We start from the raw sequence: 16,601 nt of genomic DNA on the forward strand, positions 1-16,601 counted from the left end.
AGGTAGGTGGAAGGATGCTAAAGGCACTGTTTGGAAAGGGAGAGAGGAAGTAGCACCCAGTTTCCCACTAAGAAGTTGCAAATCTTCCATTTCTTCTTCCCTTGTCTGAGCAGTTGGTTAACGCCTCTTGGAGAATGGCAGAAAGCAAAGGCAATTTAAGGTAGTTCAGGTGCAGTGAGTCCAATTCCAACCCTACACCCAGTGAGCCTCACACTAAAGGTCTCCTTCTTCCCAAGGCTTTTACTTTTCGGTACCAGCTCTTAAGACTTATCCCCAAAACGGAGTACTTGCACACAGCAAGAGCAAAAAAACCCAAAAAGCCAGACCCTTGTTCTCCCTGTTAACAATGACAAAAGCAACCCTGCTATTCCCTCCCAGTAGGAGAAACCCAACCAGCCTGGTGTTGAGCAGTGAAGAGATTCACCCGCTCCTCTTATTTTCCTCCATATGGCTCCCCATCAACCCGTCTTCTCGGCCCCAAACCAAGCCACCCTGTTGTACTAGGGACTAAGGGCTGCTCCACTGCAGGAGGCATTGGGTGAATGTTTCTTCATCACGGAAGCCAAGATAATAAAAGAGCTTAAAGTGCGCACACGGAAGGGTTGGCTGTGGTTGAGGCCAAGGTTCGCTAGGAGACGCAAACGGCAACGGTGCACCAACTATGTTTCAGACAAACAACTGGAAAAACTCTTTAAAACTGAAGTTAGGCTCTTTCACCCCCTCCCCCGATGTATTTTAACCCCCGCCCACCACAAAACGTTCCCCCCGCCACCATCTGGTGAGGCAGGTTAACAGTAAACTACTGCCAGATGCCAACCCATCTAGACCTGCTTGAGCTTCCTCTTGCGAGGTCATCACCACCTATCCTCCCACCTCCCCTCTGATGTTACTGGGCTGTTGGGTCCTTGCCACCTCAGGTGAGTGGACTGAGTCCCCGGTGTGTTTCAGATGGACGGAATTAATGGGCAGCAGGTTCCACAAGGCCTCTCCCTCTCCAGTGCGAGGTCCTGTTCTCCTGGGGCTGGGTGACTATGGGGAAGGGGGGTTTATCACAGGTTGATGTCTGTGACGTCTGTAGGCGTGCTGGTCATGCTGCTGTCCTGGCTGGCCGGGTAGTCGGGTGTCTTGCTGGAGCTGTATTCCTGCTGGGATTGGGAAGCCTGTTTCAGGCTCTCAGCTAAGGCTGCCTCAATCTGTTCCTGACACGCTTTCAGGCAGTCCTGCGAGAGAGGAAAGAAACGAGACCAGAGGCTTCAATTCCACTCTGCCTCTCGGATATCAGAGAGCCCTGCTGATGTCTCTAAACAGGTGCGGGGCTATATTTCAGGCCTGAACATCTAAATGGATGGACGAGGCTTAATCCTAGACAGAGCGTCTCCAACTTGTTTATCTGAGTTTATTCTTTAAGCCCCTTCTAAGAAAATACTCTGCAGCGACTCCACCTTTTCTTCCTACTCTACTGGATTCTCACAAAGGTCACTTTTATGGCCCGCGACGGTGGGGTGCAGGTTGTTCTGGAGCATTAGGAGAGGTTGTAAAGGTAATTTCCCTAGACTTGACCCCTTCTTCAGCTCCACAATATCATGGCTTTTCCTACTTTTGTTTCCTCTCAATGGACATAAACAGCTCCTGCACTGGTATTTACCTATATTAACACGGAGCAAGGACCTGTCTCAGACTGCACACACATTAGCCTAAACGCCTGGAGACGTTTTTCAGTACTTCAAGAGATGCTTGTTTCTTTAGTCACCTCGACCTCCCAGCGACTGCCCACATACTCGCTCTCTATCCCACTTCTCCTTCAGAGCGCTCAGTCTCTGACAGCTGCCTAAGCTCTTGTAGGGTCCCAAATCACCGTGGTATCTGGCACCTTCCATGGAGTTAAATTAAACCCACCGTTCTTGGTCCTTCATTTCCAACAGAGGACCAAGCTGTGCTGTGTGTGGTGGTGGTGGTGGGGGAGAAGGGGGGGAATTAGTAAAGTGAGGAATATTTGGGAACATTTTTCAACTTAACTCCATGCCTTCCGTGAAAGCTAGACCCAGACTTCTCAGACTCCAGCCAGCTCTCTCAGTCTAAGGGTCTCATGCGAAGCTATCAGTTTTTGCAGAGGACATTAACACTCTTAAGATGCAGGTACATCTACATGACGAAGTATGCTCCTCACTAGGCTCTTACACTTTCTATACCATTAGAGAACTTCATCTGATTTTCCCTAGATTCTTCATGCGCTGGGAGTCCAATACTGCATCTCCTGGCAACACTGTCCAGGATCCTGGCTCCAGTGCAGTGCTTGGGGCAAGGGAAATGCCCAGCCTCAGGGAAACAACATTGAAGCAAGAATGATTCTAATTAGCAGAACACGGCAAGTATCGAAGCCAATCCCCCAGAGCCTCTGCAGGGTGAGGAAACTCCTCCAGTTTGACACTAGATTGCAGTGACTCACCAGAGGGCTGCACAAGATGCAGCGGAGTCTGGGGCCTCCTGCATCTGTAAAGGGCAGAGGTTGCCCTCTGCCCCCAATTTCTGATGAAGAACGGTGGCATTTTGCACAGGCGAGGGCTGGGGTTCTGGCCAGAGCCAGGCTGGACTCTGGCCCGTCTCTGTTCACGGGATTGTGTCACACATAGAATCTCTTACCAGGAATCCACAACTGGTTCTTAGAAACTGACAGAGGATGTGGCAAGCAAAAATAGCAACACCCACCTCCCCTTCCCCAAGTCATTTCCAGTAAGCGTAGCCTCTAGCCTTCTACCCGCAGCAACGAGGCGAAGAGAGCTGTACACGGGCCCCAGCAACGGCCATTCTATACCCCCTCTTGGCTAGTTCCCTGCTGTGTTACACCCAGGGCAGGAGGCGGCGAGGGGACAGCTGGCAGGCCACGTCTATGGGTTACGGGGGCAGGGGATAGGCAAGGAGACCCTGGTTCACGTTCAGCACAGGTTGGCAGTAACCAGAAGCTGCCACTGTTGGATGGCCTCTCTGAATTCGGCGGCTAGGTCTACTAGGAACCGAGACAGAGGTCTGCATCTCATAAAAGCCACCTTTGCAATCACCCGCAAAGGGGCTGGTTTCGGCAGAGATGCTACGGACTGTCTAGGCATCGAGAGGGAGCTCTCCTCTGGCTCTCTGGAGGGGCCATGCGCGCTGGCTGAGTATGCTGTGGGACGCTTGCCCTGCCCCCGCAATACCTGTTCTGTAAAGGAGCCCAGAATCTAGGGCTGCCACCTTCCACCAGATGCCTATTTAAAAAATGAGGTATGGTCCCATGCCTTACAGGAAAGGGGGAGGAAGACTCTAACCTGCCCATCTCCTGTGGATAATAATGCACACTCAGAATTAAACCTTGTATGGAGCATGTTTACCAGAGAGCAAAGACTTGTTAAGTAGCAAACGGGCAGCACCTAACCCCTCGGTGATCACACGCTTAAGATAAAACCTTAATACAACCAGGAGTAATGAACCTGTTAGATGCTCGAGGTTCCGAGTCCTTACGACCCAGATACCCATGGCAGGAATTTATCAGCCTGGTAGCAGAGGCAGAACAGAGCAAAGCAGCACAGTCTGCACAACGGTAAGTCATTGCATGTCCTTAATGCCCCTGCAGCACCGCCAGCATTCATGAATTAAGCCTCAGTGGCCATGGGAAGGAAGTTATCCTCCTCTATTTAAGCAGTGGAGAAACTGAGTCGCCGGAAGGGGAAGAGACCTGTCCAAGCTCATGGACTGAATCAATGGGGCCCAGGAATCCGAGCTTGGAATCCTTTCCCCACCCCTGCTCCATCCACTAGAATGCCAGTGGAAGTAGCCCAAAGAAAGGTTACTCCAGAGAGAACATGACTGTCCCTTGGGATAGAGACCGTCTTTTTGCTCTATGGCTGTACAGCACCTAGCACAATGGGGTTTTAGGCCAGGAAGGGGGCTCCTAGGTGCTACCGTAATACAAAGAATAAATAACAGCCGAAGCGCAGGAGATCGGCCCTGGAGACAGGATTGGCCCGGAGAGGTCGGAAGGAAACCGGGAGGGGGTTGGGAGAAAAGGCTGCGTTGAGCACACACCCCGATGGGGTTACATAAGGGGAGGCAGACTAGTAACAGCTTTGGGCCTCGGCGACTCCAATGCCCTCTAATCTTTCCTTTGTGTTCCCCCTCCCCGGCCTTTGAAATCTTCCCTGCTTCCCACCTGTTCTCCTCCGCGGGCTTCAATTAACTCTGCTCACAGGGCAGCATTCAGCCTCTGCCCCATTCACGGCAGCAGCTTGAGAGCAGCTGGCTGCAGGCAATTCAAAGTTACTTTTTAAAGGCTCAAACAAAAACCGCTGAGCAAATAAAGTGAGCCACCCCCCCGGCCCCCCTCCTACAGTGCGAGGCTGTGATTATCCCTCTCCCGGCTCCACTACAGCCCTAAACCTCCCAGTTCCCCAGAGCTGCTATCGGGGGAGGGGAACTAACTCCACGCCTGAGTTCATTCTGTGCCTGGGCAGATGCAGAGCTCAAAGGGGCTATGGGGGAACAAGGGCTCCTGAGGGCCAGTGCTCGGGCAAGAGATGACTGAAGAAAGGGACCCTGAACCATCCTAGTTCAAGCCCCCCACCCGCTCCCCAAGGTGCTGAGGGACCAGTTCCCCTCACTCCTGCCTTACGGCTCCATGCGCATCCGCCTTTGATCAAGAGTCCTGGAATGGCAAACCGCTTCTGGCTCCCTTCCCGCCCACGCTTAGAGCAGCAGCAATCGGACACTGGCCGAGGTTAGCAGCTGCTGAGCCTGTTTTCCCCCAGCACCGTCAACCCAATCCCGTTAACACCTGTCCGCTCAGGTGAGCGGGTGCCTCCCTTTGTGTCTGCTTTCCAAAGGCTTCCTGCACGCCCCCCATCACACTGGACAAAAGGAGAAAGCGATCTGGGCCATCGTACAACCGGGCAGTCGGAGAACAGACCTCAGCATGCAGCAGCCACGCACCCCGCTGCATGCTATGAGCTGGGGAAGTACCTCGGGCTAGTGTAGTTATGCTCCAGAAAGAGGCAGGAGAGGTGGGGGATCTTTTATCGCTTTCTCCCAGGGCATCGCTGCCAGTGATTGCTGGCCAGTAAAGATTCACAGCCCCTTGCGCCTACCTAGCCATGGCAAGAGCCAGCACTGTGTATTATTATCACTAATTATTTGTATTATGGTAGCATCTAGGTGCCACAGCCACGGCCCCCACTGTGCTAGGCGCTGTACAGACTCAGAACAAAAAGCCAGTCTCTGTCTAGCTTCAGCCACAGCTTTCTGAGCCAACACGGTGTGTAGAGAAGATGCGTTCAGTCTAAGGTCAGCAGCTGGAGAGGAGAGGGTGGTGCTGACGAGACGGCAGCCATATACAGCAGTCTGCAGGAGGCCACACAGCCGCCCCTCCCGGCATTGTAATTCCGGCCGCAAGGAGAGAAGGAACAGACCATGGGAGGCTGAAGCAGCCCTGGGGGCAGGAAAACCAGACACTGTAGTACCGCGCTCAAGGAGAGACTGGGGACTCCACTAACACAAACACTCAGAGGGTTACCACAGTCTGGTATACAGTAATGTAGTCAGCATCCCTTCCATGACTGCTTAGTCCAGGCCAGGACCTAGGGAGACCTTGCGTGAGGACACTAGGCAGCACAGACCAAGTTAGTCTGGGAGCTGGAGAGAACTGCCGGGTCTGCCTGTGTCCACAGCAGCCTCAGTGAGGAATCTCGTTTCGTTCCATTACAGCCAAGTCCTGTCCCTTCTCTACTCTGAAGGTCACTTATGGGGGTCGGGGGAGCGACCCCTATATCTGGAGCTGGAGAATAAAGGAGACCTAGACCCCAAACCTGGCTGTGAGAAAGAGAAACATCCCTCCCTCCCTGCAGAATGCGACTTGAGACTTCAGGCCTGGGCACTGAAGCCCTGTAACACTTCTTGGCAGGTGCCTGCTTGAGCAGCTACGTCTCTAATCCCTGCCTGGCCATTCCTGATGACACAGGTTTCTCTCCCCAACACATGTATACAGCCTCTCCTCTGCCTTAAGCCCCATCCCATGCACCTCTGCTGGGAGGCTAGGAATAAGCACAAATTCCCTGGAACCCTCTAGAACTAGCTTAATGCAACTACCCAACAGGGTGGTGACAGACCTCCCCTGGCATAATCTCTCAGCCCCTGTGCTGCCTTCTCACTTAGATTCCAACTCTATCCCAAAACAGATTCCTGTGGTCTCCCCATCCCAGAACACCAACATGCAGTGGTCTGATCAGCTTGGCAGTGCCTGGGCAGAGATAGTAAATACTATCTTGCATTATAAAGCACCTTCCAACTAAGGATCCCCAGGTCCTTTACACAGGTGGGCAAGCATCATTCTGGTGTCCATTTTACAAATGAGGAAGATGAGGCACAGAGAGGGGAACTGAAATGCCCAAGGACACGCAGTGAGTCCAGTAACCGAATCCTCAGTCCCCTGACTCCCAGGCCTCCATGCCACACTTCCCCCAAACCAGTACTTACCACCTCTGTGCCAGTAATGCTGGCCAGCAGCTCCGTGAGGGCCTCGCCGGAGAAAGAGTTAGCCGAGACAGACAGGCCGTGAATCGCTGCGCCAATGCTGCCCGTTGCAATCATGGACGGAGGGTACATAGCAAAGGTGTAATCTACAAACCCAGGCAGGGAACGGAGTAAGGAATGTTAGCAAGGATCCCTGTGAACGTGGCTGCGTCCCCCAGCAACCTTGTAAAACTAACAAGTGCCTGCAGTCCAAGGCAGGAAGAGGCATGGCTTATAGTGGTGCAGTAGATAGGCCTAGAAACAAGGGGTAAAACTAAGGGCTTGTCTACACAGGGAAGTTATTCTGCAATAAGGCAGGGAGTGAATTTAAAGCGCTATAGCTATTCTGGAGTAAGTCTCTGCGTAAACAAGCCCTAAGCAAAGGCAAGCGTAGGCTGAATGTCAGGAATGCACTGAGATCTCAGCTCGTGGAACAGTCTCCGCAGGGGAAGTGCTGGAAACCGCATTGCCTGGGTGGTTAGATATAGATGGGAGAGCACCCAGCAGGGAGTGATGCTGCGCTGGCGTGGGAAGTCCCAACAAGCCTTTGCCATCTCTAACTTTTGGAATCTGACATTAGAATTCTGGCCTAGAGCCAAGGGGCCAGGTGGTGGGGCACACTCAGGAGTGGTGCGTTTGTGCCGTTCTCTCCACTGGAGAGGTCCGGCTGGGCGGTAACAGCCGACGCTGACCATGGACAGCTGACTGCACCATGCCAGGCTTTAGCCATTGTAATAATATTCTTACTTGGGCTCTGCCCTTCTGTGGTGGCTTCCAGCCGAGGGTCTCGAGGCAATTTACAAACATTATTGCCCTCAGCCTCGCAACCCCGTGCACTATCATCCCCAGTTTTTCAGACAGGGAGATGAACTCACTGAGAGGTTAAGGGCCTTGATTTCCCCAGCAGATGTGGGTGCTGAGCCTCTCTAGAAATCAGACCCCAAGTGACTTGCCAAGCAAGTCAGAATGGCAGAGCCAGGAATCAGAACCAGGTTACCCGGCTCCCAGTCCTGTGATGTAACCACCAGCCCGCCCTTGCTGCTTGCTCTAGCCTGGCCAGTCCTAACGAGACAGCTCTGCTGCCCCCAGTGCATCAAGCAGCCCGTACCTGTGGCACACAAGGCAATGAAGGTCTGTGCGTGCTTCTTCACCAGCTCTACCTTGTCCGTGGGCAGCGGGAGCCGATGGAGGATGTGAGCCAAGAAGTCGTTCGCTATCACCGACACCAGGTCCCACTTTAGCTTCTCAAGGACGAGGACCTCACAGTCCTGAGTGGGGGACAGAAAGCGAGTGTTACACAAACAGGTCAGACCTTTCTGTACAGAAAGTGCTTTGCTGCCGAGAGAGTTAGCGAGAGCCGAGAGCGTGTAAGCCCGGTGCGTGGGGAGGAGCCAGCCCCGCGGCACAGCATTCCTGCTGCAATGCTATGAGGCAGGACAGAAAGAGGGGAAGCAAAGTTCCTGCCAGGGGACTCATCTCTGTGGGACAAATCCATGCCTGCACTGATGCACAGCCTTGTGTAGGGCTCAAGAGAAGAAGCCACAAGCCTCTCCTCTATTGGTGCAGGTTAACTAGCGCTAAAAGCTTCCTTAACTTGCAAACCTGCTGCAATAACCCCTACGGGGCAGTGCAGAATAACCAGGGTGTAGGCACCCCCTGGCAATCCCCCTCTCCGCTCCCAGAATGCCTCCTGCAACAGGGGCTCCTTGAAGTAGGGGAACAGAAATGGTTACACCTCCTCTGTGCTTGCTGGAGACCCCCTGGCTTCTGGCTGTGCAGCACAAAGGGGGTACAGGGCACGGATAAGTTCTGCACCTAAGAAAGCTCACAGCAGTTTACAAGGGATGGCCCTGAATATTCCGGCAGTGGATGCAGTTTAAATGCTTACAATAGAGACGGACAAAATGAGTGTGGAGCTAAACCAAGCCAACCTACGGGTGAAATTGCACTGTCCTCAGCCTAACTTCCCATTGATGGTAATGGGCATCTGCCAGAGTAAGAATCACAGAATTCACCCAGGAGCATTAACCTTAATACCCTCCATCTTGAACCACTTTATGGCTGGACCGTCTATACTGACTGCTTCACTGCCTAATGAAAGGCAGCTACCTCTAGGGTGGAGCACAGAAGCCATTCTACAACCACGACACTATGCAGTTTTAGAAAAGGAAGAGTAACTTTTCCAACAGCATCTATAGGGAAGTTTAACTGAGGGATTACATTAGAATTTGGCTACAATGCCAAGCTTAGTATCCAGTATTACTGAGGAACAAGGCACTGAGGTCTTTAGTGACAACAAATGATCAGGATGTCTATTTAAGGCACCTCCAACAGTACCATGCCCCCTAGCGCCAGGCTGGGTCACTGGCTCACTACCAACTTGTAAAGAAGAGCACAACCCAGTCACCACACCACTTCCTTCGACACCTTTCCAGAAGGGTCTCTTGTCCAAGAAACTTGACCCAACTTGGCTCAAAAGACCTGGTGAGACCCCAGCCTGAGGCAGGATGACAGGGTCTGCTGCAAGAACAACTTTTAAACATGGAAGGACTAGAAAGCAGACAGAATGACAGGGACCCTTTCGAACACTGGCCTGCAGCATTAGTATAGCTCCTTCCACCAGGTGATCTCAAAGCACTTTACAGACTCTGGGCTTGATGCCTAGAGGCGCTGTGCCCTCGCACGCCCGTTGATTTCAGCTGGAGTGGCGGCTGCTCACCCCCTCTCAGGATCATGCCCACTGAGCTTCCAACGAGCCCTCTGAGCATTATTCCCGCTTCAGAGGGGGAAAGTGAGGCAGAGAGAGGTCAAGCGGCTTGCTCGCAATCACACAGCAAGTCTGTGGCAGAGCCAGGAATAGAGTCCAGGATCTCCTGCAGCCAATAGGTGTCACTTCCTCCTTTTGTTAAAAAAACAAAAACCAACCCAAACCAGCCCTTTCATTCCATAGCCACCTCAACAGGAAAGATGACCTCTGCAATGGGGAGAACAGCACTGCCCAGTCTCACAGGGGAGCTGTGAAGATAGGTATACTAAAGCTTGTGTGAAGCGCTCCGATATTATTGGGATGGAGGTCACGTAAGTGCAACAAATAAAGTGGTGTTTCTACCTCGTGACATCACTTGGCCTTAACTAGGTCACTTGATTTCAGAGTGTAGTTCCCATTACCAGAAGACCCATTATCTTTAAATGGCAATAGATTACAAGGTTGATTTTGCCCCCAGAGAAGCTGACAGGGCAGCCAATTCTGCCAGAATAAGCAGTTTTGAAGAAGCAAGACTGATTTTTCAGATGGATCTGGCTTAGCTTATTTAAAAACAAAAAAAACAAAAACCCCACCTTTTCCCCTTACACAACAGTACCAGTTCTGAGTTGTTAAACAATAGCATTGCTCAACCTGTTTCGAATCGCCCACTGGGCAAAACGCACAGTATCATCACTGTGCGGCTGCAAGGCCGTTTCCTGCCAGTGGATGGCATTTTGCTAGAATCAGGCTTGTTTTAGGGTGTTGGGTCCCCTTCCCTCCTAGCATCCCAGATGGATTTCCTGGTCTTTTATACTGACCAGCCTACTTTCTACCTTCACAGCACATAAGAACAGCACCTACCCAACAACCTATACCCTCTTCAATTAAATGCAGTGAGGAAAACCAAGGAGCAAGTAGAAGACTGATTGTAAACCACAGGTCTTGGAAGATCACAGGAAAAGGTCATTTGGGATGCACCGTATTACAGGAGAATATAGAACGGACATCAGGTTTGGCTACAGAAAGGGGGTCTGAGCTGCTGAAGAAGACTAGCAAGAGGACCCAGAAAAAGGCCTCTGCTTCAGAGCCCAGGGATCGGGAATGGGATACAGAGCTCTTCCTCTCTGGATCGCTAATTAGAACACAGCCTCGGGCAGTCGTGACTGAAAGTTGTTACCACCTGATGGCTGGCTGGCTGCCCGCCTATGTGAGATTAGCTTACTGGGGTTCAATCCAAGTCTTTGGGAATCGGGGTTCAAATCCCTTTGCTGCCAATGTCGCTGGGAAGGCTGATGTGCCGAAGCTAACACTTCCTCTTGCCCCGATACGCAGACTGTCCAGGTCAGGCCCAGGGCCTCTTTCTGGGGTTGGGGCTCTGCTGGGAAAGCAAGCATGGCCACTGCTCAGACTTGCTCTGTTGATAACAAGATATGCTTTAGTCAAACAAGTTATTGGGCTTACCCATAAGAGTTACTGGATGAAATTCTCTGGCCTGTGTTACACAGGAGGTCAGACTAGATGATCTAATGGTCCCTTCTGGCTATAAACTCTATGACTCTACTAACAAGAGACTGAGCCTCAAAGGTTGTCAGTCTGGGACCTCTCACCCAGCACCGAAGAGACACAAGACATACCAACTGCAAACAAGAGACAGAGGGAGCCTGTCCCAACTGCAGGAAATGTTTGGCAGAAGGAGATCATCCCCTTCCACCCACCAGGAAAAACTGTAGCCCAGCTGAGAAAGCTGGGTGGCCCATGGGAGCTCACCTTGGACACATCAGGCTTAAAGTGTGTGAGGGGTTATTTCCCCCCTGCAGCACTGACACTGATCTGGTTTTATTACCTGTCTGGGTGACTCAATCTGTCCTTTCAAGAAGGACAAAACAGCAGCTCTTCCCAGGGTATGCAGGGAGGCTCAAACCAGTCTTGGAGCTGCAGATTCTCAGCACCTCAAAGGATCAGGCTCACGGAAGCTTTGCGCCACCCTGTCTAATAAAAACTTCTCGCTACTCCGTCTGCCCCCCGCCCTCCCTCCCTGGCTTCCAGCTTTGAACTGTGTGTCAGAATTTCTTAATCATTAGAAGCAGCACAACAAAAGGCTGCTACAGAGAGGAGAGCAGCTCACCAAAGCGACAATGTTCTCAAGATCACAAACATCCTTTTCCTGGAGTTTCCTTGGCATCTAATTGACTTGCTCTGAGTGGTTAAAAAAAATTAAAAATAGGAAATTATCTTTTGTTTCTTTAGACTGCAGAGTTTATCATCGCTCTGGAGAGCCAGCAACACTTCCCAGCTAGCTTTGCATTTTTTCTGTACTGGGAGAAAGTCAGGTCCCAATCCTGTAGGATACTCAGTGTGCAGAACACCCCTCCACTTGGCTGGGATTTCTATGCATGGAGCGCACACACAATCAGGTTCTTCACCACCAAATCTGCTCTCTTGATCTCTCCCCACTGCATCCAGTACTGGTTTTAGTAATGCAGCTGCCACTGTACCTTACCTCCCCTTCTCCTGCCAAGATGACACCAAATTGTGGTTCTACTCTGAAACATAGCCTCATGGGATCCTGTGTTTAACATGTCTCAGTGATTTCTAGCTCAAGTGCTTACATGTATAAAGATGTTTTTACTGATTTGCAGCCCTGCAAACTCAGCCTGGATCTGACAGTCAAGCTGGGTCCTTTCCTTCTTGTAGATCTTCATCCACAATAAGGATGCTGCAGGTCAAATTCTACCCTCAGAAATACCTGTGCAACCTCACTGCCTTCGATGAGTTTGCATAAGTTTAAATGACTGGACTTTAGGAAGCAATTCTGTTCAAGAGGCCCAAGGAGGAATGGAATCCGGCTCGCTTTCCCATCACTGTGCTGGCTCTGCAGGAGTAATGGGAAATGAAGTCCATGCAAATTTTTGTCACTAAAGTCAGCAGAGCTGATGAGCAGCAAGGTGCCACTGTAAATTCGCTTTTCAAAGCAGACCCACACTTTACATTAGAAACAGCAGATTTGAGTAGCTCTGACCTCCTTCATCTATGTTCGTTCGGTTGACTCAAAAAGTGGGTGGGAAGAGACTCCAAAGCTGCAGTTGGCCACCCAGCCTACTTAGCAACAGATGCAGAATGACTGAAATGAGCAGAACGTGAAAGTCCATTTGCAAATCGGAAACTTTGGTTAAATGTTTGTATCTGTCTCCTGTGAAGGATCAGAGCTCAGGCTGTCGTCTATAGCAAAGGCTGGAACAATTTCTGCCCCCCTCCAGCTCCCCAGACATAGAACAGTCACATCAATTGCACCCAAAAATTAAGCAAAAGCAAAACTTGCCTGATCTGCTTTCCTTGGAAAATGCTCTGCCAAGAGCAGTCATCACTTCTCATAGTCTACTGCTGTCTCCTTTTCCCTATCTCTACCTACCATGAGCTGCTGACATGATTCATTGTGTTATCAGTCTAAGGGCACACTCCTGCTTGGCAGCTTACGTGGAGGATGTTTGGCACCCTGCAGGACTGGACCCTTCGATCTAAGTTCCTCTAAGAGAGGAACCTGCCTTTCTATGGGTCTCTACACATCACTAGCGCTATATAAAATAACTCTCTCCCAGCAATGGCCATATTTTCAAGGGCTTAGCCCTGAGAACTGGGGCCAGATTTTTAGACGAGCCCAACGTGCTGGGCTCTTCTGAAAATCTGGCCACTTATTTTAATGCCTAAATGAGTACTGAGCCCGTTTGAATTCGGACCACAAATGCCTTGCAGTCAGGAAGTCAGACTTACTAAGGTCAAAGCCCAGGAGTGTACTGTACCAGATGGCAGGTCCTGAGCTGTCTTTGAAGATGGCAGCTGAGAAAAGCATCAGTGAATGGGACTCTGGGAAGAAGAAAAGTTACTGCTGCCACCTACGTTGGAGAATCAGCAGAGATGCCGGTAAGTTCTTTTGCCTGAGACACTTGCATGGATTTTACAAGGCTGGAGCAGCAGAAGCCGGGATGGCCAGGACAAAAGCAAGACTCTTGCTTTATGGCAAAGACATTGGCAACTGGATTGTTTTCTTCCCTCCCACCCCACGAGCTTCAGGCTAACAGCCAAGTGAAACTGCCTTGGGTTGCAATAGCACAAGTCATCTTCATTCTCATCTCCCTTCTCCTGCCCTGCAAAGAGCACATGGGTTATGCACAAACCGTTAACACCTCTGAAACCTCAGGGCAACCAAGATGCCAGGAAGCACCATTGCTATATTGGAAGCCAAAACTATCATCTCTTTATAACCATGATCTCCAATATCTAGGGAGAGGACAAGACAACAGGACAGCTAATACATGAACCAGGTCCTACGAAGCCAAGGGACGGTATGACCTGCTGACAATAGCTGCTCCCTCCAACCACCTTGTGGCTAAGCACCATCCTGCACAGGCAAGAAAAGCCTCTCGCCTAGTGGTTTAATGAAAAAAAGAAAGATGGTTAGATAACGCCCTTTGACGGAAATCCAACTTCCTCCAAGTGGACAAGTCCTTCATTTGCATCATTTCCTTCTGCCGAGAATAACCTCATCAACATTTTGTTTTAATTTATCCTTTTTAGAATGCCGAGCTTGTGCCAGGCATCCTCTCCAAGAGAAGGAAGTGAACCTGGGAAAGTGAGCCAGCATCCCTTAGAAGGGCCCAGGAGAGTGCGCCGGAAGCACAGATTTGTGCTAAGAGGCCAGGATGTATCCATTGTCCAACCTGTGATGAAGAAGCTCTCCTTCCCCTCCCCACCCACTCTCACTGCAGTGTTGTGAAAGAAGAGAAGTCGATAGCATTATTAGCACATAGGAGGAAAGCAGCAGCTTTCTCTGGTTTTGTAAGCAGAGCATTAACTCTGTCACATCCCAACACAAATGCAAACCTCACCAGTTCCATCCAAGGTTATCCTGGAGAGTTTGTAATCCTTCTCAGGTCGTGGAGCCTATGACCCAGCAAGAGGAGATCAGAGTGGGAAGTCATACTACCGTCTGTTCCCAGCTGGGCTACAGAGTTTACCAAGAGCAGGACTGGTGTGACTTTCAGATCACAGCCTTACAGGTGTCTTCTTTCCCAATGACCTTCAAAGACAAAGTCCTTCTCCAGGCCTCCAACTGCTTTGACTCACCTGCTGCCTCTAACCACAGGGCAGCTCACCTTCTACTCAATCCCCCCCCCACCCAAAAAAACCCCAAACAAGTTAACCCCAATTACTAGAGAGACAACTGCCCCTGGAGCTCCATGCTAGTGCATGGGGGGCTCCACTCTTTTGGCCGTGGACACATGCATGAGAAGCCCATCTTTAGCACCATAAGACAGGATTCTTGGCACCAAGGATGAAACCATTCTTGCTCATCTCAGCTGGGCATTGACGCGGAAGCCTATTGGTGAAAATGTAAATGTCAGCACTGTTAACTATTTCACTGCTGAGCAAAGCACAAAAGGAAGTACTCTGATACTATGATGATGGGTGCTAGATGGACAGACAGAAAGGAAAGGTCCAGCCACATGAAGAGCCACCCAATTTACTGAGCATGGCATCTCAATTTGGGGTCATGAGTAAGCGGAGCTTGGGTTGTGGGAGGCACCTGGCAGAGTACCACTACTTATTCTCCCCTGACAATGTGTGTGTGTGTGTGTGTGTGTGTGTGTGTGTGTGTGTGTGTGAGAGAGAGAGAGAGAGAGAGTGTGTGTGTGTGTGTGTAAGAGTGTGTGTGTATTTAGGCACATCTTACCCAAGACTCCTTGCTTACAAACCCTTGGAATGGCTCCAGGTGTGGAGCCCTGAGCATTTCAGTTTAAGAAGAAAGGAAAACGTCAAGCTTGGTGCCTCTTTCACAGCCCAAGCACACACAGAGCTACCTGCCATTTCTGAAAGTTCAATTAACAAGGGCCAAAAGTAATGCCTGTTATACACTAAGCCTGAAGATTTTAACTTAAAAAACCCAAACCCACAGCAAAATAAAATCAGTTTGATTTTTGGCACTGCAAGGCAGCTGAACCAACCTGAACATTGTTCAAGACCTGTGCCTGGTGGTGATCAGTCAAGATTTCTCCGTGATCACAGAAATAACTGCAATGGACATGACCTAGCTTCCGCTACTTGGTGGGCTCAGTAGAGAGGCGAAGGATTGCCTGGGCCATGAAGAATGCACCCCCACCTCAGCTCTAGCGATCAAGTCAGAAATGGAGACAAAGCAACATGTGGAGAAAGCTTGCCTTGCTGCAGTCCATGCACCTGTTCAGTGGACAGCAACCTTCGGTCTCCAGGACTGGCAATCAGGCACCTTTCCCCAGCATTAAATCCAGACAGGCCATTGAATTGGAGCATTTTGACCTACCCGTCTCATTCTCACCTGTGGGCATGGGGAAAAACACCCTTCCCATCTCATCTTTTAAATGCACCCACCCTCCCAGAAGATACCTGGTGCCCCCGCTCCTGCTCAGGTGCTTGGCCTGCTGCCCCTGCAGCCGCCCCGACCTTTGCAGGCCCAGGTGTGAATGGAGACTGAATCTGTCTCTCTGCCAGATGGCAATCCCCATCATTACCACAGGACCACACACATACCAGCCTTTAATTTGGAGCCTGAGCCAGAAATGAACTCCATGCACATAATTCCCACTATAATCCAGGGGATTTACACACATGGAATATATTCAAGAATCAGGAAGTGCTGCAAGGGGTGAAGTTTTATTTACAGAAGAGTGAAACCCCTGGATATAGAGTTTTCGTGCCCAATAGGACCCTCTTGTACAGCAGCACAGGCAAGGAGCTGCATTCCGACCACAGGGCCAACTTCACAGCCACAATGAGCACCTGCGACTCCTGTGAACACCAGTACCTGGCTATCACATGCGGCACAATCCACCTACTCTGGTTGTGAGCATCCTCCACCCGTGTTACCGAAGCAATAGCAATCCTCCATATATCTCAGGGGAAGTCGCAGGGAGGTGAAGGGAACTTCCCCCTCCTCATTTGCATGATCATAAAAAACAGTTCTCCAATAACCAGAAATGTCTATCAGCTCCCACCTGAAAGTTTAGTGGGTCCACTCCCCACCCCGGGGACAAATCATTATTACATCATCTCACCACCCCCACTCCTCAAAAATAACCTAACCAGCAGATGACTAACCCTAGGAAATTCTGTTAGACAAACCGTCCTAAAGGATGTTTGTTACACTGAAGTCAGGTGGTGGTTCCCTCTTGAAGGGCACATGTTCTGACACGGTTGAAGCCCTTTCACGTTCCTCTCCCATTGACTGAGCTCCACCAAGAAGATTCCATCCATGGGACACCTGGGCAGCAATGGAGTTAAGTAAATAAGT

The 16,601-nt window shown here is 50.6% G+C and overlaps 1 protein-coding gene across 3 annotated transcripts in view; it reads right to left on the minus strand.

The window, feature by feature from the left end:
* Positions 1-577: 577 nt before the first annotated feature.
* Positions 578-16,601, minus strand: part of CCND3 (cyclin D3) — a 64,568-nt gene continuing 48,544 nt past the window's right edge. For all 3 annotated transcript variants that reach the window (XM_045013516.1, XM_045013517.1, XM_045013515.1), the window contains 3 exons: positions 7,643-7,802; positions 6,499-6,641; positions 578-1,220 (listed from right to left, as the gene is read on the minus strand). In XM_045013516.1, coding sequence (XP_044869451.1) covers positions 1,050-1,220; positions 6,499-6,641; positions 7,643-7,802 — 474 coding nt within the window. In that variant the 3' untranslated portion in view covers positions 578-1,049. The remainder of the gene's footprint in view (positions 1,221-6,498; positions 6,642-7,642; positions 7,803-16,601) is intronic.

This window comes from Mauremys mutica, chromosome 4 (assembly GCF_020497125.1).
Source record: "Mauremys mutica isolate MM-2020 ecotype Southern chromosome 4, ASM2049712v1, whole genome shotgun sequence".
NCBI classification, from domain to species: domain Eukaryota; kingdom Metazoa; phylum Chordata; order Testudines; family Geoemydidae; genus Mauremys; species Mauremys mutica.